The sequence below is a fragment of the Acinonyx jubatus genome, chromosome F2 (assembly GCF_027475565.1).
Source record: "Acinonyx jubatus isolate Ajub_Pintada_27869175 chromosome F2, VMU_Ajub_asm_v1.0, whole genome shotgun sequence".
NCBI classification, from domain to species: Eukaryota; Metazoa; Chordata; class Mammalia; order Carnivora; family Felidae; genus Acinonyx; species Acinonyx jubatus.
In genome coordinates this window covers 3,412,671-3,435,307 of record NC_069394.1, presented here as the reverse complement: position 1 = coordinate 3,435,307, position 22,637 = coordinate 3,412,671, and the positions used below count along the sequence as shown (strand labels likewise).

Genomic DNA, 22,637 nt, shown 5'->3' with positions numbered 1-22,637 from the left:
ATAACGTAAAGCAGTATTTAGGACACCGAGTTCTGGCTGCAGACTTCACACCACACTGAGTCCTAGCAGCAGGGTCGCAACAGGCTCCAGGAGAGCTGCGCTAACCCTTCCACGCACCGCACCCGCCTGTCAGGAGGACGTGCACCCACCTGTCGAAGATTAATGTAAACCGCGTTCTGGAGAAATTCTGAAGCATCCATGCTCCGCTTCTGAATGGCAAGGACTCGCACAGCCTTGACACACGCTTCTAACTCAATCACTCCGGCATTCTTGTACTGTAGGGTACAAAGGGAGATCCTCATCAAAAAAGATGATTTTCTCCCGTATTGTAAAGCCTATATACCACGGGGAACGCGGGGACCCTTCAGGGCACCTCCCCAAGTTCCAGGACCTAACAGTGCCTCCCAAGGGGGGCGGGTGGAGGGCAGAGAGGGAGGACCGTATTGGGGAACTCTTATCACGCCACACTGTGTGGCTCGGAGCCTGGAGCAGGCTGCTGAGTGGCCCCTGGACCCCGACCCAGTGCCCTCCCTCCAGCACCCTTTGCCCCGCCAAGGCTGCACCACAGAAACTCTGCACACTAGCTGTCGGCCTGTTTTCTTTTCCACTCCAACCGGTTTTGTTTTCTTTCTAAGTATCCCGAGCTGGAGTGATTTCCAATGGCGGTATCTGCAGAAACTTGCAGTTGAAGAAAAGTTTAACAGAGATAAATCCATGTACACCAGGGCCTAAAGACTGCCCGGGGGGAGGAGGTCCCTCACAGATACTCCTACGGAGGCATCAAACACTGGAGTCCCCCCTTTCCATCAACAAGTATTTACCGAGACCCCCCATGGGCCCAGCAGGCAGAAATGCTCGGGAGAATGCAGTCTGTCCACCTACCAACTGTTACAAAGGTCACGTTTCTTACTAAAAGTATTTTTATAAGGTAGAAAAAGAAAGTGCTGTGCTGTTAGGGCAGCCTCCTTCTTCCCTCTTTTCAAGTATGTAACACGTACGTAATTCATGGCACGGGACAAAAACCACCACGCACAATCATGAGGAGAAACTCTGCTTCCCTAACTGGCAACACTGAAGTCAGAAATCACCAATTTTTACATACCATTTAACAGCACAACAATAAACTCACAGAAGGACTTTATTCCACTGAAATTAAATGACTTCTTTTCCTTCAAAACCCTTGAAACAACTTCCATGTAAGTGGCAATAAAAGCCAACTCCATTTTTTTCACAAATGTTTATGTTACACTTACATATTTTTAATTATATTATAAAGATTTAAGCTGTAATCACAAAAAATTGCTCTTACATCAGTAGAAAGGTATCCACAATCAGCAGGGATTAGGTAAAGAATGGACCATTACTAAAAACCTCCATACCTGCTCTCTATAAGCATTCTCCCGGAACAAAAATTCTGGGATGCAGGGACCAAGCCCCGTTCTCACTACTGAGTCCTTACTAAGGACTGTCCTAGCAGCACAGATCCCAGCATAGCATTGTATAATCAATACTTCAGGAATAAATGAGGGAACTCTCTCATTCAATTCTAAAACAAAAACCCTAAAATAAATATTATCCTTATGTTAGGTTCTAAAATGAGACTTAAAAAAGTAAAGTTTCTTGGGGCGCCTGCGTGGCTCAGCCTGTTTTGGATTCTGTGTGTCTCCCTCTCTCTCTGCTCCTCCCCTGCTCATGCTCTGTCTCTCTCTCTCTCTCTCTCTCTCTCTCTCTCTCTCAAAAATAAATAAACATTAAAAAAAATTTAAAAAAAAAAAAAGAAGAAAAGTTTCTTGCCCAAGGTTACAAAGCGAGGATCTGGTGGAGACGGTTTGAATTGCATCCATCTGACCCCACAACAACCGGTGGAGACAAGGTTTGAATTGTGTCCATCTGACTCCAGAACTAATATGGAGCAAACATGCCATTAGGAACCAAGTGACCTACCAGGGTCGGGCCTGGTTAGTACTTGGATAGGAACCAAGTGACCTTCACTTGAGAGGCCACAGGAACATAGCTAAAGGTAGATGAACACCGAGAACTCTGCCCGACACCATAGCTCAAGCGTGGAGGGTCCTCTGCCTCCCAATCCAGCCGTCACTGTGTGACTTCAATCGAGTCACGTACCCTCTCTGGGCTTTAGTCTCTCACCTATGAAAAAGTATGAGGCTACATGCTCTCTAAAGTTCCCTCCAACTATAAATACGATGACACCAATGTCTCGGGAGAATGTCTATGTCTCCATTTCATTTCTTCTAATAAAAGAGAATTTCCTCGGCCACAAATCAGAAATCAAATAAAAAATCATTTGTGAAGCCACCAAGAATCTGCTTACAAGATTTCACTATCACTCACAGTGAATGAAAACCGAAAGATGGTGCCTCTCCCTTGGTAAGTGAGAGGCAGCCTGACGTGTGTGTGCATGTGTGTGCGTGTGCACGTGTGTGTGTGCGTGTGTGCACGTGTGTACAAATCAAATACGATCAAATCAAATCTGAGAAGTATACAGAGATTCTTATACCACTGTCGTCTCATGGTGGGGGAGGACGTAAAGGAGGAAAGACAAGGAGCTAAGAGGAAAACGAGGCAAATGAACAGAACTACAACCAGAGAAAGGAAGATATCACTTGTTCTGTCTGCTTGCATCACATATACAATATTAGGAACGGGCTTCTCCCCAGACGTCTCGTTGAGCACGTACTCAACGGAGGAAGGACAGACGATGACCGTTTTTTTATTGAGCAATACAAACGGGTCTGCCCCGGTAGTAGGCATTTTACATGTATAAATTGTTTACTCTGATTAAAAACTCGATGCAGGGGTGCCTGGGGGACTCAGCCAGTTAAGCATCTGACTCTTGATATCTATCGGCTCAGGTCATGATCTCACGGTTCATGGGATCGAGCCCCGCATTGAGCTCTGTGCTGACAGCATGGAGCCCGCTCAGGATTCTCTCGCTCCTTCTCTCTCTGCCCTTCTCCCACTATCTCACATGCTCTCTCTCTCTTGCTCTCACTCTCTCAAAATAAATAAACATTTAAAAAAATTTTTTTTTAAATCTTGATGCAGTAGGCCTTAACCTCACCATTTGAGAGAAAAGAAACCCGGGGCTGAGAGAGCATACCAAGGAAATGAGGTCAGACGGCACAGACACAGTGGAGGAGAGACTCAAATCCAGTTCGGTCTTACTCCAGAGGCTGCTCCTTCCACTCTGGGGACTGGAAAACTCAAGACCCACGGCCACCTGGCTCCCCTGCTGTGCCCACGGCAGACAAGTCTCTCCCACCGAGAAGTCTCGAATTCTTACTAACACAGTGCTGTGGGCAGCCACTAACTTTCCATCAGATATGGCTGGGGAAGAGCCATCCACCTGCCATGCCCGCAGGGCTCTGCCACAAAGGCAGGAGAGCCTGGTTCCTGTGCACGTTCAGAGCCTTCCCTGGTCTAACCCTGGCTCCTTCTGCTTCTCTAGTCCAAAGGCAGTCACCAAACTGCTAGGATTAGTTACAGGAGCCACGTGACTTCTCTCCATCTGTCTGCCCACCTACAGAACTTAGCTATGATCATTTTGATAATCTTGGAAACAAAGTTTAAAAGACAGAAAAGAAAGGAGTTTGAAAAAAGTACTTAATATTTAAGATTTTTCAACAGCCAGTTACAAAATGAATATTAAAACCTCAATCTGCCTTTCTACATTTCAGCTATAAGCAGTTCAAAAATATAATGGCAAAAAATCTCATCCACCAAATTAACAAAAACACATGCAATAACTAGAAATAAACTTAAAAACAATGCTCACGTTCTCTACGAAGAAACCTGCAACTCTGTATTGCGGGACTTAAAATAAGATGTGTGAGTGCAGAGACATTAACATATTCGACAGAGACAGTAATTTTGCAAAGATAGGAGTTCTCCTAAAAATAATTCAAAACTTACTTTAAGCCCCATGAAAATTCCAAACTGTTTCGTGTGTGTGTGTGTGTGTGTGTGTGTGTGTGAGATGAACGAAATATTTCAGGATTCTTGAGGAATTATTATTCATAATACTAGCCAAGAAAATCTAGGATGGGAGGAAGGGATTTTAAAGAAAAGAAGACACACTAGTATATATTAAAGAAACCACAGGAGATAAAATATCATGATGCTGGAGTAAGAAAAGAAATTCGTAGAAAGGAATAAAAAGCTCAGAATTAGACTCCAATATATGTATGTATTCAGTGTAAGTGGGATTTCAAATCAGAGACAAAAAGTATGAATTCCATAAATTGTGGTGGAATGAGTATATAGTAACCTGGAAAAAATAAATGCTATTTCTGTGTCATAATGTACACAAAATAAATTACAGGTAAGGAGATAAATATTTTAAAATGCTAACCTCATCAAATACAATACTTTCCATATACTTAACTCTGCTTATCCTCACCACAACACTTTCAGATAGGTACTATCATCATCCCCATTTTAAAGATTAAAAAAAAAAAAAAATGAGGATGGGGCTCCTGGGTGGCTCAATCAGTTAAGCATCGGACTCTTGATTTCGACTCCGGCCATGATCTCATGGTTCATGAGCTCAAGTCCCACATCAGGCTCTGCACTGACAGTGGGGGCCTGCGTGGGATTCTCTCTCTCCGTCCCTCTGTCACTCGTACGTACTCTCTTTCTCAAATAAATAAACTTTATTATTAAAAAAAAAAAACTGAAGAAAAGAGTTCCATGTTATTGTTAAGGTATTTCTAAGCATAATACCAAAGGTAAAAACCCAAAAGGAAAAAATTTACTATATTAGAAACATGTTTTGACCACAAAAAGAAAAAGAAAAGAAAAGCTCCTGAACAAAATCAAAGGCAAGCAACCTTAGGAAACAGATTAGTAATAGGCGTCAATGAAAGAAAAGAAGCTGGTATTCACCACATATAAAGAGCTATAACAGAGCAACAAGAAAAACACCCTAACTTAAATGTGTACAAAGGACACAAATGGGTAATTCATATAAGAAACAAAAATGCTATGAAGTAAAAACTGTCCAATATCTCACTGGTAATCAAATCCAAACTAAAACAATGGGAAGTTACTTTCACCCATCACGGTGACAAATACTCTGAAAGGATACAATAGCTGGTGTTTGTGACAGAGCAGACTGTTACCCTTTTGGCACGACACTATGGCAATGTGTAAGTAAACTCTAAAAACACCATGTATGCTCTTTGACTCAAGTCCACTTCTAGGTACTATCTCCTTAAAAAAAATAATAAAAAAATAAATCAGTCCAAAAAGATTTCTCTACCAGGGCGTTTATCACAGCACTGTTTACAACTGTGGCAAGGAAAACTGAAATGAACTAATATTTGTAGAAGAGAATCAGTTAAATAAATCTATACCTTTTCATACCCTATTGGAGAAGGAATGTGGGGAGTAACTTGAAACTAACTTATCACAAGTGTAAATGTCATATCCAGTGATTAAATTTCCAAAAATCTTTTTTTCTTAATTTTCAATATTTAATTTTTGTATTTTTGAGAGAGCGTGAGTGGGGCAGGGTCAGAGAGAGAGGGAGACATAGAATCCAAAGCAGGCTCCACACTATCAGTGCAAAGTCAGGCACGGGGCTCGAACCCACGAACCCTGAGATCATGACCTGGGCCGAACTCGAACGCTCAACCAACTGAGCCACACAGGAGCCCCAAATTTCCAGAAATCATAACGAAAGGGATAATCACACAAGTATATATGTACAAGAATGTTCACTGATGCATTTTTCCCTAACAGGGGAAAGTGAGAAAACCTAAGCATCCATCAAAAGGTAAGAATTTAGGAAATCAGAGCAAGCAGTGAGCTCTGTGGGAGCAGGCATTTCGCTTTGCTCTAGGTGCTGTCTACTCCCCATGTTGGTTTCCTGATGGCCTCTTACAAAAGTGTTGACAAATGACTACATCCACACTTTAGAAGACTTTCCACCCAAGGGGCGCCTGGGTGGCTCAGTCAGCGAAGCGTCCAACCTCAGCTCAGGTCATGATCTCACGGTTTGTGAGTTTGAGCCTCACATCAGGCTCTGTGCTGACAGCTCAGAGCCTGGAGCCTACTTAGGATTCTGTGTCTCCCTCTCTCTTGGCCCCTCCCATCCTCGTACTCTGTCTCTCTCTCTCTCAAAAAATAAACAAACATTTAAAAAATTTTTTAAAAATTGGAGTGCCTGGGTGGCTCAGTCGGTTGAGCGTCCGACTTTGGCTCAGGTCATGATCTCGCAGTCGGTGAGTTCGAGCCCCGCATTGGGCTCTGTGCTGACAGCTCAGAGCCTGGAGCCTGTTTCAGATTCTGTGTCTCCCTCTCTCTCTGCCCCTCCCCCTCTCACATGCTCGCTCTCTCTCTCTCTCTCTCTCTCTCTCTCTCTCAAAAATAAATAAACATAAAAAAAAAAACATAGAAGACTTTCCACCCTATCTAAAAGAATCAAGCAGGTTTGCAGTGGGAGGACATCTGGGATGAATCTGTGAGTGAATAAAGCAAGTTGCAGAATAACACATGCGGCATAATCTCATCTTCCTAAATAAGAGATATACATACACACATATATGCATTTCACAGGCATAAAGGTCACAAGAGAGATGTACCAAATTGTTAACGGCTGTTACTCTAAGAAACAAGGATAGGAGAGGTGGGCGGGCTTCATCTTCTGCTTTTGCTACCGCTCTTCTACACAGCTTGACTTCTTGTTTTCAGTATTTCAGAAAGTAGATATGAAATTTAAATTTTTTTTTTTTTTTTTAAATCCAAGGGTCACCTGGGTAGCTCAGTCGCTTAAGCATCTGCCTTCGGCTCAGGTCACAGTCTCCCGGTTCGTGGGGTCGAGCCCCGCGTCGGGCTCTGTGCTGACAGCCTAGCCTGGGGCCTGCTTCGGATTCTGTGTCTCCCTCTCTCCCCGCCCCTCCCCCGCTGATGCTATGTCTCTCTGTCTCTCAAAAATAGATAATAACATTTAAGTAAATAAATAAATAAACCTAGAGTGTTAAGAAGGGTGCATCCAAAAGATGGAATGCCGCCCACATCACTGAGAATCAGGCTGTGGAAGGTTTAACTACAGAGACACGCCACATGGAAAATGCAGGTCTCCACACAGTAAGTACAGGGTGCTCACCGTTTTTTAAAATATAGGCAATATATGTTGACAGAAAGACCAGAAAATAGATATTAAAATGTTAAAATGGTTATCTCCGAGTAGTGGGGCTATGATCGTCCTTTTTCCCCTTTTTCCAAATATTAAATTCACACTATTATGAATCAGAAATAAAGAAGTGTTTTAGTATATAGTATCATGCATTAGAGAATGATACATGAATACTTACAGACCCAAAGAATTGGGATGTACTGCAGTACTTCACAGTGTAAACCAGGAACCCCGGATTAAAACAACACAATTATGTAAGGGATTTATGAAGCAGTAAAATCACCTTGCTGTAATAGGAAATGGCCTCCTTATATTTGTCAATTATGTCCTCGGGACTCAGACAGTTCTTAGCACGTCCAATTTCAGCACTGGTGTCGGGATTTATGCCATTGGTTGTGAGGGCACCTGCAAAACAAAAGAAAGAAAAGAAATAATCTTTTGCTTTTTCTGTCTTGCTTGTTTGAAAGAGGGGCACAAACCAGGTAAAACTTAAATATTCCCTACTGCAATTCAAATAATGATGCTGTTTTTTAAACCTTCCTAACTCATATACCCCCTTCCTGGCTCATATACCTCCTTCCTGACTCATATATCCCCTTCCCAGCTCATATACCCCCTTCCTGGCTCATATACCCCTTCCTGGCTCACATACCCCCTTCCTGGCTCACATACCCCCTTCCCAGCTCATATACCTCCTTCCTGGCCCACATACCCCCTTCCCGGTCACATACCCCCTTCCTGGCCCACATTACCCCTTTCCTGGCCCATATACCCCCTTCCTGGCTCATATATCCCCTTCCTAGCTTATGTATCCCCTTCCTAGCCTGTATATCCCCTAGAAGTCTTACCATCGAAGCACCATATGAAATGTTAAGTGACTCAAAGTAAGTTTTCCTCCTTGTTGAAATTTTCTGTTAAAGAACATGGAGTGCATTATAGAAAAGTACCGTGTTCACAATAACCAGCTTAGGCATCTGGAGGACCACGCCAGTGGCGAGCACTATCTCACAGCTCTACACTCTGAGTGCCAGCAGGAGGCCACACTGTCTTCTCAAATGACCACCAACTACATGAAAGCATTTTCTGAACCGTCCAGCCCTGAAGAAACAGAACTCATAAATGCTAGGATCCTTTCTGTGGTCGTCATTGTCTATTTCTGGCTGCCTATCAATTAGCAGAACCACCTAATTCCCCGGCCACCAGACCAATGTGGGGGAGAGTTCTGGAGAAATCTCCATTTACAGAACATAACCAACTACACATGGAACTCGGACAGGGAAAAAAAAAAAAAAAAGGATGAAGCAGTTTTCGATTTCACAGAACACAAAAGCGACTCTCCCAAGCCTCGGTAACAGGAACAGCTGGGCTCCTGCTAAGCCGCTAGTTTATCACCAGGACAAACTCTTCAGGCCTTCACGCCTGCTGGGGTCTCAGGCACAGGCTGCTGCCCATCCAGACAATCCATAGGACACAGGCGTGCCTCTCAATGCCTGCCCCACTCGTGCCAGCTTGTCTCCTACCCTTGCTTCTGACCTTGGCCCCATCTTCTCACCTGCTTGTTTGACATTCTGTTCTTCTCTAAGCTGTCTCAAATGCTTTTGGGAACAAGACAGAAGCGTAAGTGGATAGAAAGACAGATGGACAGGTGACAAACGGACAGAAAGACTCCAAGAAAAGGGAAACAAAGAAAATTTCCTACACAAAACCCTCCTCTCGTTGGGGAAGAAAGAACCACCACAGGGGACCAGGAAGAGGCAGGTGGCTTAGGATCTTGTTTCCTCTGGATTTTGTGAAAATCACAGCAAGGGATGAGAGGGTAGAACTATAAATAATAAAAGAAAAGGGCATGCTCGAAAAAACCTAAAATATACATTTTTTAAAGAACAGATTCCAATCACTGAGGCCCAATGACACAATTCTTGAGTGCTACAGAACTGAGAATTCCACCTCCGAGCCACAAGACACCCCTCTGGAGCAATGAGCACTTACACAGAGTGGTTGTACCATCATCACAGCCAGAGATACGTTCTTTTGCACTGAGAAGGACTCAGAACCTGTGCTAACAAGGACTTTGCAGGTCCTCACTCACAACCCCCAGCCACTCTAGGAAGAAGGCACTCCTAGTGTATCTCATTTCCGCGGGTGATGAAACAAGTCCTGGAGAGGCCGAGTATCCTTACTAGTGTTCAAAATTACAGAGCCAGTGACTCCAGGGTAGGATCCGAACTTGGGCCTACATTTTCCACCACTGTACGATTGTGCTTTGCATGTTTTCCTATATATAATACACTTATTTCTGGCTAAAATATTTAATAAGTAATAGGCAGTCTTGATTTATTTAATAGGCTCTAACAATTTATCTTTACGTCCTTAAATTCTACTCTTCTCCCTTGAAGAAAGGGAGGGAAAGATAAGAGGGGCCAGAATGAAGCGGGTCCTTTGCTCTTCATATGGTACCTCCTCTCTTCCGAACAGTACATGATCAAGACGTCTCCAACCAGGAAGAAGGAGGAAATGCCCCTCCATCTTTTACAGAAATGGCACCACTGAAAATGAGGGTTCATTCAATGATGACCTTCAACACCAATACGGGGGGGGGGGGGGGGGGTACACGCCCACACCACAGCCCAGAACAGCACAATATGTCAGAAACTAACAAGGGCAGAGCTCACAAGACAGCTTAGTGGGTCACAGCGAGTTAATTTTGTTCAATAAAAGAATAAGAAGCTCTGAAAATACTAGTATGCGATAGATGCAATCTTTCTTGACATCTACAAAGTGTCAACAGCCCGCACATAACGTTAATGTGGACCAGTGGAACCAGGAGTCATCAAGGCTATAGCCTGGAGTCTACAAACGGGAAAAATCAACGAAACAGCCAGGCTGACAGCCAGGCTGGAGGGGAGGAAAAGAGAGAACACAGTTAGGAAAACGTGGGCAGAGAAGTTGGGAAAACAACATAATCACACGGGTTCTCAGGTGTCCATCCAACCATCATCCATTCATCCAAGAGACAGGGAGAGAGTTACGGAGTCCGCTTGCGTGCAAGACTGCGTACAAGGCACAAAGCCGGAAAGGCTACAGACACAAAGGAAAGCAAAGCAGAAATAAGAAGGCATAAAGCAGAGACAAAGGAGGCAGGGGACAGAAAGACAAAACCGTGAGAGAGAAGAGAAACACCGGTGTTCAGAAAAGGCAGGGGCCAACTGGCGCGGTGGAGATGCCGGCAGCGGTGCTGGGTCACACCTACAGCCGCTGTCCTGCTATAAAGGAAAGCCCCGCAACGTGGATACTCCGCCCCGTCGGCGGAGGGACAGCAAGGAAGACAGTGCCGCCAGTAGGTCTGGATGTTACCCTGGGCGAGCGCATAGTGAGCTCCCCCAGCACGTCAAAGACCGGGGCAGACACGGACCCTTTTCATCAGTAGTACTGGGACGGACCCCTGGATGGCCATTTGGAAAAAGATGAAAACAGACCTCACACCAAACACAAGAGTAAATGCCAAATGATCTGGGATCCAGATATAAAACAGAAAACCATAAAAGAAGTTCAACAACATAGGTGAATTCCTCTAAAACCTGGACAGAGGGAAAGCTCTCTAAATATGATGCAAATCCAAGCGCAGTTTTAAAACACTGATAAATTCGGTTATGTGGCAATGCAGCAAAAATACCACAAATGAAGCCAAAACATAAATGACGGTCTGAGAGAAAATAGCTGCAATATATATCACAAAGGGCTAAGAGCGCTAATATATAAAGAGGTCATAAAATTGAGAGACAAAAAGCTGAAAGCCCAAAAGAAAAAAATGAGCCAAAGATACGAGCAGACAATTCATAAAAGGAAAACACAAAGACGGCCCTCACCATTTAAAAAGATGCTGGCTATCACCTGTGGTAGGAGGCACCGCTTCTCACTCTTAGCGAGCTGGCAAAGCGTAAAAGTCAACAAGGAGCTCGGCTGACAAACTCGTGGAGAAAAGGCACCCTCCTGCACGGCTCCTGTGAGTGCAAAGTGGTGCGACCCCAGTGGAGAGAAATTTGGTAAAATCTAGTAAGTGTGTCTATATTGTTTAACCTTTTGACCCAGGAACTCCATTTCTAGGAATTTATGATGAAGACACAAGCCCAGTAACACAGCAGTACATATGGATGAGGCTACTCACTGCAGCAGCACCTGTAATTACAAAATGCTGGAAACCAAATGTCCATGCAGAGGAGACGTGAAGAGAATATGGCGCAGGTGCGTGCACGCGCGCGCGCACACACACTGTGTGTCACAGCTGCGGAAATGGATGAGGAAGATCTCCACAGCCTGATAGGAATCGATTTCCAAGATATGTTGATAAACAGAACAAAAAAAGCCAAATATAAAAGAATATATGTCATATGCACAAGAAATAGAAATAAGAACATCTATCTGGGTTGTTTTTTTTTTAACAACAACACACACACACAAAACACAAATAACCCCTACAAGAATGAAAAACTAGGAACAGATGAGATTAGTTACCTATGGGGTAGATGGGAATCAGGTGGGAGGGATAAGAAAGGCAGTGACCCTTCTCTGGATATAACTTTTTGTAAGGTTTTGACTTTTAGAACCATGTTCATGTTTTATACAGTAGTAAAAAAAAAAAAAAATCAATCAGTAAAGATAGGGAAACCCTATATGGCATACAAGCAGAAACAAATGAGCCCAACAGTATTTCAAAGTAGTAACACAATTACATTGACAGGGAGATTAAAGAACAAACCCAATCAGCTTCTGATCACAGTACCTTGCACATTTATCCTCAGTATGAAGACAAAGAGAGCACAAACAATTCTCAAATTTTACTTAAAGGTTTGTTTTTGTAGTGATACTGGTTAGTAATTCTGACGTTCTATATACTGTAGGACTGAGAAAATGAGTGCACACTGAAAATAGTGGGAGCCAGATTTCCCACTGTTGGAGAAGGAAGATATGAATATAAACAGGGAAAAACTAGAAAGATTCCTTGGGGTTTGTTTGGGTGGGAATTAGAGATCACAGAGTATGAACTCTAGATGACACTATGAACTTCTCAAAGGGTGTAGAAGCAATAAGCCTATTTAGTGCCCAGGTTTTGGTTTCTAAATACCATTCACCAACAAAAGGAACTAGAACACTGGAGAGGAGTGTCTGATTTCAAAGCTGGGTCAGGGAAAGTATAAAATGTACATAAATATCTCCATCCAGAAAGTAAAGAAGTGCTCAAAAAATGATGGGGAACTTATAAAGGATGCCAAGGCCAGCTTGAAGAGCTTCCATTGATCAAATCTAGCCAATGGACCATATAATAAAGAATGAAAGCAATGGATTAGAACTCACTGAATAAAATAAAGATCCACAAGTCCTCAGTAATGACAGATGGACAGACGGATGGAAAGATGGGAGGGAGGGGTGGTGGGAGGGGTGGATGAATCGACAAATGGGAGGAAGGAAGGAAGGAAGGAAGGAAGGAAGGGAGGGAGGGAGAGGAGGACAGAGGAGCTCTTACTTGCATTAGAATGCTAATAAGTGGATAAGTAATGATGAAGTTAGACCATCAACACTTGGCAACCATCAGCAACTCAGGTAAAAATCTTTAGTAAATGCCAACTGCTATATAGAACTTTGATGAGAAATAGGGTATTTACATAGTCTCAAAGTGTTTTTCCACAAATCACTCATCAATCACAAAAAGGAAAATAGTTAACTTTACCCTGGAGAAACCTAGCCAACTCCACAAAGTTATCGCCAATAATGGGACAAACCCACCTCGCGGGTTCCCTGATACAATGCCATGAAGACAAAACACCCCTTATTCTGCATCCTTCACCCTAGCAAAATGCATAACATCATAATCATGAGGCAACTTCAGGAACCCAAACTAAGGAACATTCTATAAAATAAATGGTCTATGCTCTTCAAAATATCAGTGTCACAAAGGACACAGAAAAGCTGAGAAACTGTACCAAGTTAAATGATACTAAATGACAGGAAAACAAAATGCAATGTGTGAGCCTGAGCTGGATCCTGGCTCGAGAGACAGAACTGCTGAACTGCACCAGTTAGTACAACAGGTTAGTACAGGAAACTGAGTACAGTATTCTCCCAGTTTTCAATTTTCCGATTTTAATCACCACACTATGTTTTTGTATGCGAATGATCTTGTCGTTAGGCAACGCACTACCTTACTCAGGGTAGGGGCAACAGGCCTGCAACTTACTCTTGAATGGCCCTAAAAGCCGTATATAGGCACGCAGAGTTCAAATAATAAAACAAGTGGTAACAATGGTAAATCTGGATGAAGACAGTGTCAGATTTCTTCGCACTGTTCTTGAAACTTGAAATTTTTGGAAGTTTTACGTTATTTCAAAATCAGAAGTTAAAATAATTATAATTCTGGTAAATTCAATCACAAAACAAATCTATTAAAAACAGGATGTGGGGGGGGGGGGGCGCCTGGGTGGCTCAGTTGGATGAGCGTCCGACTTCAGCTCAGGTCACGATCTCACGGTTTGTGAGTTCGAGCCCCGCGTCTGGGCTGATGGCTCAGAGCCTGGAGCCTGCTTCCGATTCTGTGTCTCCCTCTCTCTCTGCCCCTCCCCCGTTCATGCTCTATCTCTCTGTGTCTCAAAAATAAATAAACATTAAAAAAAATTTTTTTTAATTTAAAAAATTTAAAAAAACAGGATGTGGGGGGGCACCTGGTTGGCTCAGTCAGTAGAGCAGGGAGGGGACTCTTGCTCTCAGGGTCATGAGTTCAAGCCCCATGCTGGGCATAGAGGCCTGGCCACCCAGGCACCCCAAGACTACTTTCAAACAAATAAATACATACATACGGGGGCGCCTGGGTGGCTCAGTCAGTTAAGTATCCGACTTTGGCTCAGGTCATGATCTCAGGGCTCGTGGGCTCAAGCCCCACATTGGGCTCTGTGCTGATGCCGGGAGCCTGGAGCCTGCTTCAGAATCTGTGTCTCCCTCTCTTTTCCCCTCCCCCACTCGTGCTCTGTCTCTCTCTCTCTCTCTCAAAAATAAATAATAAACATTAAAAAGAAATTTTAGGGGTGCCTGGGTCGCTCAGTCGGTTGAGTGTCCGACTTTGGCTCAGGTCATGATCTCGCAGTCTGTGAGTTCGAGCCCCACGTCAGGCTCTGTGCTGACAGCATAGAGCCTGGAGCCTGCTTCAGATTCTGTGTCTCCCTCTCTCTCTGTCCCTCCCCTGCTCATGCTCTGTCTCTCTCTCTCTCTCTCTGTCAAAAATAAATAAACATTTAAAAAAAAAGTTTTTTTAGGGGCACCTGGGTGGCTCAGTCAGTTAAGCATCCGACTTCAGCTCAGGTCACGATCTCGCGGTCCTTGAGTTCAAGCCCCGCGTCGGGCTCTGTGCCGACAGCTCAGAGCCTGGAGCCTGCTTCCGAATCTGTGTCTCCCTCTCTCTCTGCCCCTCCCCCATTCATGCTCTGTCTCTGTCTCAAAAATAAATTAAAAAAAATTTTTTTTTAATTTTAAATAAATACATACCCACACACACATACATACATGCACACACACATATACGTAGCTACATAAATAAAACCTAAAAACATCTTTAATTTAAAATACAAAAAAACAGGATGTGTTTTTGTAAACACAAGAGCACTACAACATACACACTTAGGAATATAAATGAAGTTGGAGAAGACACATCGCAGACCAAGATCATAGGCCACAAGCAGAACAGTGATTCTTCCACTCATAACATCCACCACGTTCCTCCAACAAGCCAGCCACCTGGCTGGCGCTGGGAAGGGATGCACTGCAATGAAAACATCACCGCAGGGGCCCCATGATAAAAGTGACACTGTGACGACTGCCAGACCCTTCATAATGAACCAAGTCTAGCATGAGGATCTAATTTCTTTTCCCTGAAAAAGTAGAAATCCCAGAATAAGAACGGTGATATATCAAGAGAGTTAGAAACTGACTCAGGAAGAAATACTGAAGGAGTTGTGATTCTTAAGCAAGCGGAAGGAAGTTGGAGGAAGCATGGTAAAAATCCCAGAGCAGAGATAAGATGAGACCGGAAAAAGTCACTAGCAAGTAGAACCAGCAGACCTATGGAGCGCCCCACCCGACGGGAGCACGGGAGGGGAATACACATTCTCCTCAAGCGTACACAGAACATTCTCCAGGAGAGGCAACATGCTAGATCATAAAACATATCTCAACAAATTGAAATGAACTGAAATCACACAAAGTACGATCTCTGACTACAACAGACTTATATCAGAGATCAAAAATGGAAGGAAATTTAGGAAATTCACAAATATTTGCAAATTAAATGGCACACACCTAAATAACCAATGTGTCAAAGAAGAAATCACAAGGGAGATTAGATAATACTTTGAGCTGAATGAAAAGAAGAGCACAATATACCAAAAGCAGGATGCAGCAAAAGCAGTGCTTAGAGGGAAATTTATAGCTATAAATACCTACTCAAAAAAAAAAAAAGAAAGAAAGAAAGAAAGAAGACCTCAAGCAACAACCTAAGAAAGTAGAATAACAACAAACTAAAATCAAGGCAAAAGAAGAAAATAATAAAGATTTTTGTCTTTATAAAATAGAAATAATTGAAATAGATCATTTTAAAAATAGAGAAAAATCTACAAAACTAAAAGTTGGTTCCTTAAAAAAATCAATAAAATTGACAAAATGCCCCCCAAAAAAGGACAGAAGAGTCAAATTACTAAAATCAGGGATGAAAGGGGATGTCTGGCTGGCTCAGTCAGAAGAGCATGGGATTCTTTATCTCAGGGTTGTGAGTTCAAGCCCCACATTGGATGTAACGATTACTTACATAAAGTAAGTAGGTAAACAAATAAATAAATAACAAAATTTTAAAAGATTACAAATTAAAATAAAATCAGGGCTAAAAGAATGGACACTACTACCAACATTAAAAAATAAAAAGGAGGGGCGCCTGGGTGGCTCAGTCGGTTGAGCGCCAACCTCAGCTCAGGTCATGATCTCACAGTTTGTGAGTTTGAGCCCTTCGTTGGGCTCTGTGCTGAAGGCTCAGAGCCTGGAGCCTGCTTCACATTCTGTGTCTCTCTCTCTGCCCCTCCCCCGCTCATGCTCTGTCTCTCTCCCTCCCTCCCTCCCTCTCTCTCTCTGAGAAATAAACATTAAAAAATAAATTAAAAAAGAAAAATAAATAAAAGAAAGTTTAAAATTAATTAATTAAATATTATTAAATTAATTAATTTTTAAAAAGGATTATTATGGGGCACCTGGGTGGCTCAGTCAGTTAAAAATCAGACTCTTGGTTTCAGTTCAGGTCATAATCTCATGGTTCAAGAGTTCAAATCCCATATCAGGCTTCATGCTAATGGTGTAGAGTCTGCTTAAGATTTTCTCTCTCTCTCTCTCTCTGTCTGCCCCTCTCCTGCTCACTCTCTCTCTCTCAAAATAAATAAACAAACCTAAAATTTTTTAAATAAATAAAAAATAAAAAGGATTATAAGGGGATATTATGAATCACTGCATGCCAATAAATATATACCCTAGATGAAATGAGAAAACTCCTAGAAAGGTGCAACATACCAAAACAAACTGAAGAACAAACAGAAAAACTAAATAGACCCATAACAAATAAAGAGATTAAACCAGCAAAGTTTCTCAAAGAAAAAAAAAAAGCCCAGACACCAATGGCTTCACTAGTGAATTCCACCAAATGTTTAAAGAACTAACACTAATTCTTCACAAAAAATATAACAGGAAAGAACATGAGACATTCTATGGGCCTGACACCAAAATCAGAAAGACGTCAAAACTACAGGCTAATATCTCATGAATACAGATGCAAAACTCATCAAGAAAATAATAGCAAACTGAATCCAGCAACATTAAGATGATTCTACAATAAGACCATGTGGTGTTTATCTCAAGACTTGTTTAACACACAAAAATCAATTAATACACGCTATCAGCAGAATGAAGGACAAAACCATGATCACCTCAAAAGATGCAGAAAAAGCATTTGACAAAATTCAACATTCTTTCGTGATAAAAACACTCAACAAACAGGGAATAGAAGGGAATAAATAAAGAACATCTGTGAAAAATCTATAGCTAATATTATACTTAATGTAGAAAACTAAATGCTTCCACTCTAAGATCAGGAATAAGCTAAGGATGTCCTCTCTCACCACTTTTACTCAACAAGGTACTAGAAGTTACAGCCATGACAATTAGACTAGAAAATTAAATAAAAGGCATCAAATTGAAAAGGAAAAAATCCTATTTTCAGGTGACATGATCTTGCATATAGAACATCCTTAAAAATCCACTAAAAAAAACTATTACATCTAATAAATGAGTTCAGCAAGGCTGCAGAATTTAAGAGCAATACATAAAAGTTAATTGTTATTTCCACACATTCTACACACTTGCAATAAACAATCTGAAAATGCAATTTAGAAAACCCTTCTACTCACAATCATTTCAGAGAGAATAAAATATTTAGGAATAAATTTAACCACAAAAAAGAATAAAATGATACTCTGGAAACTCAAAATACTGTTGACAAGAATTAAAGAAGACCTAAATAAATGGAAAGACAACCCTTGTTCACGGATCACAAGATAATATTCTTTCTCTTAACTATGTTTTTATTGTTTATTCATTTTTGAGGGAGAGAGCATGCCTGGGCGAGGGGCAGAGAGAAAGAGGGACAGGGGATCTAAAGCAAGCCCCATACAGGGCTCAAACTCACAAACCGTAAGATCATGACCTGAGCCAAAGTCAGACACTCAACAAACTGAGCCACCCAGGCACCCCAAGACTTAATATTCTTAAGACGGCAATGCTCCCCAAATTGATCCAGAAATTCAATGTAATTTCTACCAATATGCCAGCTGGATTCTTTGCAGAAATTAACTATCTGAATCCTAAAATTCATAGGGAAATTCAAGAGACCCATAACAGCCAAGACAAATTTGGAAAATACAAGGGGCACTTGGCGTGGTTTAGTTGGTTGAGCATCCAACTGTTGATTTCGGCTCAGGTCATGATCCCAGGGTCATGGGATCAAGCCCCATGTCAGGCTCCGCACTGAGTGTGGAGCCTGCTTGAGGTTGTCTCTCTCCCTCTGTTCCTCCCCTGCATTCTCTCTCCCTCTTTCTAAAATAAAAATTTAGGGGCACCTGGGTGGCTCAGTCGGTTGAGCGTCCGACTTCACTCAGGTCACAATCTCACGGTCCGTGAGTTCGAGCCCCGCATCAGGCTCTGTGCTGACAGCTCAGAGCCTGGAGCCTGCTTCAGATTCTGTGTCTCCCTCTCTCTCTGGCCCTCCCCCCGTTCATGCTCTGTCTCTCTCTGTCTCAAAAATAAATAAATGTTAAAAAAAAAAATTTTTTTTAAATAAAATAAAAATTTAAAAAAAAATTTTTTTTTTAAATCCCAGCTGGATTCTTTGTAGAAATTGACTAGCTGAATCCTAAAATTCATGGGGAAATTCAAGGGACCCATAACAGCCAAGACAAATTTGAAAAATATGAACACAGTTGGAGGACTTACATTCCCCAGTTTCAAAACCAATTACAACTTATCCCTAGGAGAGAAAATTACCACTAATTTTTAAATTTATTTTGTTTATCTTTATTTTCTAAATTCTCTACAATGAACATGACTTTTACAACAAGGAAATATAAGGTACTTTTAAAAGCATGCACACCTAAAATTGCATTAATTAATTATAAAGCAGTAGGGGCACCTGAGTGGTTAAGGATCCCACTTCCTCTCAGGCCATGATCTCGTGGTTCATGAGTTCAAGCCGGGCATCAGGCTTTCTGCTGTCAGCACAGAGCCCACTTTGGATCCTCTGTCACCCTCTCTCTCTGCCCCTCTACCACGCAGGTACGCGTGTGCGCTCTCTCTCTCGCTCTCTCTCTCTCTCTCTCTCTCTCTCAAAATAAACTTGAAAAAAATTATAAAGAAGTAAACAAATAGCTAGTGAAAAAACAACAAATGAGTACATTTAAGTTGTTTATAAATGGAAAATTTAAAAGCGCAAACAGGGGCGCCTGGGTGGCTCAGTCGGTTAAGCATCTGACTTCGGCTCAGGTCATGATCTCACAGTCTGTGGGTTCAAGCCCCGCATCGGGCTCTGTGCTGACAGCTCAGAGCCTGGAGCCTGCTTCCGATTCTGTGTCTCCCTCTCTCTCTGTCCCTCCCCTGCTCATGCTCTGTCTCTCTCTGTCGCAAAAATAAATAAAAACATTAAAAAAAATTTTTTTTAATAAAATAAAAAAAAATAAAAGCGCAAACACATGCAGTTTCTACAGAAATCTATAAAACATTGAAATACCCATTTTCAAAAATTATAATTGAATAATAAAAATTCAAGAAATGAAGGAAAATCATATTTGACACACCAACTTCAGGTACATGGAGAGGAAGGCCTAGAAATCACAATTCCTGTAACTCTGACACTAACTCAGTATAATGAGAGGAAAATCTTTATCCAGGAGACGGTAGAATTCTGAGCATAAGACAGGTTAAACCCAGTACAAACTGCACTAGACAAAGTGATGATTTTTTAAAATAGAATTCTAAAGTTAGAACATTGTTGAAAAGCTACAAAAATGCTCTGAAAAGCAGATTGAAATAGAGGGGAAGTCTATCCTCACACCACATACAAATGCAAGCTTATATTTGTTTACTCACGGCACTAATTAGTTTAACCAAGGCAGAATATTTTAATTAAAACAAATAATCAATATTACACTTCCCTTGTCAAGTCTAGTTCATGAAATTTACTCTGCTATGTAACCATAAAATGTCTTAGATAGATCTAAAATTAGTGAAAACAGCTTTGTATGGTTCGTGGAATTCTTCTCAAAGTTCCAGGCTTTTCAAATAGATCTGAGAAGTATTTCTACGTTATCTTTTCCCTTGTGAAACAAACAACAGATACTGTTGTCAAAATTCTGGTACTACGGGGGTGCCTGGGTGGCTCAGTCGGCTGAGCGTCCAGCTTCGGCTCAGATCATGATCTCGCGGTTTGTGGGTTCGAGCCCCGCGTCAGGCTCTGTGCTGACAGCTGGGAGCCTGGAGCCTGCTTCGCATTCTGTGTCTCCCCCTCTCTCGGCCCCTCCCAGGCTCATGCTCTGCCTCTCTCTGTCTCTCAATAATAAATAAACGTTAAAAAAAAATTTTTTTTTTAATTCTGTTACTATGGACGGTGATCATGGTCACAGTGTTCTAACTAATCTGCTGGACAAAAGGCACTGTCTAAACACTATAAGCAAACAAAATGAATATAAGGAAGAGAGTGACCCTATTCTGGGAGACTTATAATCTATTTCAACACCGGGGGTTTGTTTCATTGGTTAGCAAAATGAAATCAACCCAATGTTTTCTCTGAATGCTCTGTAGTCATGACTCTCCTTTTAGTGTCATGACTAGAAAAGCCTGAAGCACAACTTTCTTAGGTCAATTAGCAACAATCATCACTGGAGGCTGAGTAATGCAGAGATTCATTCATAGCAATGCTTCCACCTGCATTAAACCTAAATAAACCTACACTGAACTCTGCAAGGTGAATGAAGAGATGAGGTCCCAATGAGAAAAAAAAAAAACAGTAAGAAATCAAATAGGCAAAGAGTTTTTAATAAATGATTTAATAAATGAAAGGAACAGAGTATGGTGGTTAAGAGGCCAGATACTGGAGACAAACTCATGGGTTTGAGCTGCCACATCACCACTTACTAGCTGTGACCTTGAGCAGGTCAATGCACTTTTCTGCATCTCGATTTCCTCATCTATAAGCGAGGCATCACAACAGTAACTATCTCCTAAAATCTTTGTAAGGATTAGGTTGCTTTATATGTAAAGTTTATATACGGCACCTTATATCTTAGATATGACCGAAAAGCACAAGCAACAGAGAAAACACAGACACACTGGACTTCATCAAAATTTATAATGTCTCTGCTTCAAAGGGCACCATCAAGAAAGTGAAAACAACAACACACAGAAGAGGAGAAAAAATTTTTAAATCATGTATCTGATAAGGAAGCTGTATTCAGAATATAAAAAGATCTGTTACAACTCAATAAGAGAAAGACAAGGAACTCAAGTAAAAAATGTTTGATAAAGGATCTGGACAGATATTTTTCCGAAGAAAATATACAAATGGCCAAGAAGCACGATGAAAAGATGCTGAGCATAGTTAGCTATACGGGAAATGCAAATCTCCAGGACAATGAGATACCACTTCTTGCTCACTGGAATGACAATAATCAGGATAGTAACAAGCACTGGTGAGGACGTAGTGAAATCGGAACTCTCCTATGCTGCCGATGAGAATACAAAATGGTACAACCACTTTGGAAAACGATCTCGCAGTTCTTCAAAAAGTTAAATACTGAGTCACCACATGATCCAGCAACTCCATTTCCTAGGCTTACAGATAAGAGAACTGAAAACATTCACCCACAAAAACTTGTACGTGAACGTCCACAGCACCATTACTGACAACAGGCAAAAAGGAGAAACAACCCAAATGTCCATCAACTGATGAATGGGTCAACAAAAAGTGGTATATTCACACAGAATAATATTATTAGCAATGAAAAAAGTACTGATTCATGCTACAACATGGATGAACCTTGAAGACATTACATTAAGTGAAAGCAGTCAGTCACGAAAGACCACATGTTGTCTGATTCCATTTTCCTAAAATGTCCAGAAGAGACAAATACATAGAGGCAGGTGAGTGAGCGTCTGGGATTGGGGGTGTGGAGGACGAGGCAGTGAAGAGTGACTTCTAAGGAGCACAGGACTTCTAGCTAGGGCAGTAAAATGTCCTAAGATTGATGTGGTGATGTGTGCACAGCTCCGGGAATACAGTAAAAACCACGGAATTGTATATTTTAAAAGGGTAAATTGTATTAAAGCTGTTTAAGAAAAAAAAACAGCACCTTAGAACGGTGCCTTCACTGTAAGCACAAATTTCTTATTTATTTTTAAGTTTATTTTGAGAGAGAGAGACAGAGACAATGCCAGTGGGGAAGGGGCAGAGAAAGGGGAGAGGGAGAGAGGGAGGGAGGGAGAGGGGGGGGGGGGAGAGAGAGAATCCCAAGCAGGCTCCAACCTGTCAGCGCAGAGCCCAGCGTGGGGCTCGAACTCACGAGCCATGAGATTATGACCAACTGAGCCACTCGGGCGCCTCTTGCTTATTTTTATTATAGGCAGGAGAAAATCCCTTCAATGTGAAAACAGGAAAGCAAATTTGAATTAGCTGAAATTGGCCAACAGTTGAAACAGTTGCTGAATGGACATGACATGTTCAGAAGTGACAAAAAAAAAAACAGTTTGACACCAGGAAGCATTCTGTTTCAAATGCAGATCAAGGGCTCAAAAGCCTAGCTGCTAGAAATGACTAAAGAAGAAACTTGGTTCTTTTTCTTTTTTTTTTTTAATTTTT

The 22,637-nt window shown here is 41.8% G+C and overlaps 1 protein-coding gene across 8 annotated transcripts in view; it reads right to left on the bottom strand.

Moving 5' to 3' along the window:
* The window catches only part of TRAPPC9 (trafficking protein particle complex subunit 9), a 566,520-nt gene that overhangs the window by 512,307 nt on the left and 31,576 nt on the right, over window positions 1-22,637 (bottom strand). For all 8 annotated transcript variants that reach the window (XM_053208248.1, XM_053208250.1, XM_053208253.1 and 5 more), the window contains 2 exons: window positions 7,443-7,564; window positions 150-275 (listed from right to left, as the gene is read on the bottom strand). In XM_053208248.1, the coding sequence (XP_053064223.1) occupies window positions 150-275; window positions 7,443-7,564 (248 nt within the window). The remainder of the gene's footprint in view (window positions 1-149; window positions 276-7,442; window positions 7,565-22,637) is intronic.